The following is a 2,346-nucleotide window of genomic DNA, read 5'->3' on the forward strand; positions in this document are numbered from 1 at the left end:
TCAAACGTGGATTGGTGTTGCGAAGTACATTTACAACTAGTCTGTAGAGCGGGATCGGTGCAGCGAAGTGATCGCTACGTTGAACGCAGCCGGCGGAAGAAATTGAACGAGTACCCTGCTCTGCTTCGCTCTCTCATGCCGTCCTCTTACGCACAAAAGGGCGACCCAGCCTCCATCGTCGGCGGCAATGACACAATTCCGGCGAACCCGACGGCGTTGGCCGACATTGAGGTAACGATTGTGGAAATACCAGATTTAAATGCTGCTGAAAAAGTTGATTCAGTGCAATGCATCCAAACTGTTCGACGAAATGACGCTAAAGGATTCAACCCAAATTTCAAGAGGCTAGAGGAGATTGTGCAGAAACTTGATAAAGTTCCAGTTGAGGTCTTTTTGACGTGTACACATCTGGCAATAGTGATGGAATATGCTATAGGAGGTGAGTTGTTTGAGATAATTTGAAATGCAAGGAGGTTCATTGAAGACGAGGCAAGATTCTTCTTTCAACAACTTATTTCAGGAGTCAGCTACTGTCAGTTCATGCAAATATGCCCCAAGGATCTCAAGTTAGAAAACACATCATTGGATGATAGTATTGTACCAAGGCTAAAGATATGTGACTTTGGTAACCGAACGAAGGATGCATTGCTGAGCCCAGAATATGGGTTGGAGCCTGACGAGATTACTTGCTTGCTCCTGCTTCAGGCATGTGCCCACTTGGGCTCTCTTAATTTTGGTGAGCGCGTGCATAGATATGTTGAGGAACATGGATATGGAAACCTTCTCAAGATTAGGAATTCTCTATTTGTAATGTACTCAAGGAGTGGATCTATGGAGAAGGCTTATAGAGTGTTCTGTGATACATCTGAGAAGAATGTTGTTACTTGGAGTTCAATAATTTCAGGGCTGGCAATGAACGGCTGTGGAAGAGAAGCTATCAATGCTTTCAAAGAGATGCAGAGGGAGGGTGTTGCTCCTGATGAACAAGCGTTTACTGGGACTCTCTCAGCTTGCAGTCACAGTGGGTTAGTTGATGAAGGGATTAGTCTATTTGACTTGATGAGGTTTGATTATGGATTTACTCCTAATGTTTGTCATTACGGATGTATGGTCAATCTTTTAGGCCGTGCTGGCTTGCTTGATCGTGCCTACAATTTTGTAGTCAATGAAATGATAGTTCTTCCAGATGCTACAATTTGGAGGACTTTGCTTGGGGCTTGTAGAATCCATAAATATGTTGGGCTCGGTGAACGTGTTATTGAGCACCTGATTGAGTTGAAAGCTCAGCAAGCTGGGGATTATGTCTTTTTACTCAATATCTATGCTTCTGCAGGTCATTGGAATAAGGTCGCTGATGTAAGGAAGAAAAAGAGAGAAATTCAAACAAATCCTGGTTGCACTACGATGGAACTGAATGGAAAAATTCATGAGTTTGTTGCGGATGATGGCTCTCATCCAAGGAAGGAAGAAATCTATGCAAAGAGCTTAAAAGATCATAATGTTTCAATAACTGTGGCTGATGCTCAATTTTGTAAGCCTCTTCATGTGGTAATTTTAAAACCCGCATTCAAAGTCTTCGATCCGGGAATCTGCCTTCTTTGTCAATAATGCGTCTCGACGGAGTCGAGCCTTTTTTTCGCTAGGGGAGAATGATGCGGTGCATCTTATGCTTATGGTGTTCCCTAGGACATCTTATCTAAGTTTATTAGCATGAGCTTCTAGAATTCTCCTTTTGCTTTATAAATAGGAGGTTTTGTAATAGGAAAGGTATTGAATGAAATATACTAGTCTTTGAAGCCTTTGAGCTTTTCTTTCTCTTCTTCCCTGGATTGAGAAAATCCAAATCCTTCTTGCAGGTATCATCTTCCGACGATCAACTATATCAGACTTAATATACAAGGCCGGACCTTTACCCCAAAGTCGCTGGAGCTTTTGAATTGAACAAAGATAAGCTGTTTGGTTGATGCAAGTAAAGCATTACAGTTCTCTCGACAGATTTCTCCTGCACAGGTATTTCACATTTTTTTATTGAATTCAACATAGATTTTGCTTTGAATTATGGATTCCTACTATGCTACTTTTAGTATTCCCAGTGTCAGTAATTTATTCTGTTGAAGTCATTACAACCTGCATTGGAAAATAAATGAAATTTATGCAATCACAGGAAACAAGAACGTGTTACATTAGAATTTTATACAGATTTATTCAATTTATAGTTATGTCCTATAGCCACCGTTATAATTTCATTATGATTATAACAGCAACAACATCAAACATTTATCCCACTAAGTGGGGTAGGCTACATGAATCCTTTTTCTCTATTGTGTCATGTTAAGAATCAAATTC

General features: G+C 40.5%; 1 protein-coding gene across 1 annotated transcript; it reads left to right on the top strand.

Moving 5' to 3' along the window:
• The first annotated feature begins 135 nt into the window (after nt 1-135).
• Nucleotides 136-1,608, top strand: LOC110106809 (pentatricopeptide repeat-containing protein At3g47530-like). Its single transcript, XM_020836829.2, has 2 exons — nt 136-439; nt 521-1,608. The coding sequence occupies exons 1-2, from the start codon at nt 136-138 to the stop codon at nt 1,606-1,608; spliced, it is 1,392 nt and encodes a 463-aa protein (XP_020692488.2).
• Nucleotides 1,609-2,346: the final 738 nt, after the last annotated feature.

The sequence above is a fragment of the Dendrobium catenatum genome, unplaced genomic scaffold, assembly GCF_001605985.2.
Source record: "Dendrobium catenatum unplaced genomic scaffold, ASM160598v2 fragScaff_scaffold_106, whole genome shotgun sequence".
NCBI lineage: Eukaryota > Viridiplantae > Streptophyta > Magnoliopsida > Asparagales > Orchidaceae > Dendrobium > Dendrobium catenatum.

What these genes read in the sequence shown, in the direction of transcription:
- LOC110106809 (XM_020836829.2), top strand. Translation starts at nt 136, where the DNA reads ATGCCGTCCTCTTACGCACAAAAGGGCGACCCAGCCTCCATCGTCGGC. An exon ending in GATGGAATATGCTATAGGAG is followed by an intron (nt 440 to 520) that starts GTGAGTTGTTTG and finishes AACTTATTTCAG; the next exon opens with GAGTCAGCTACTGTCAGTTC.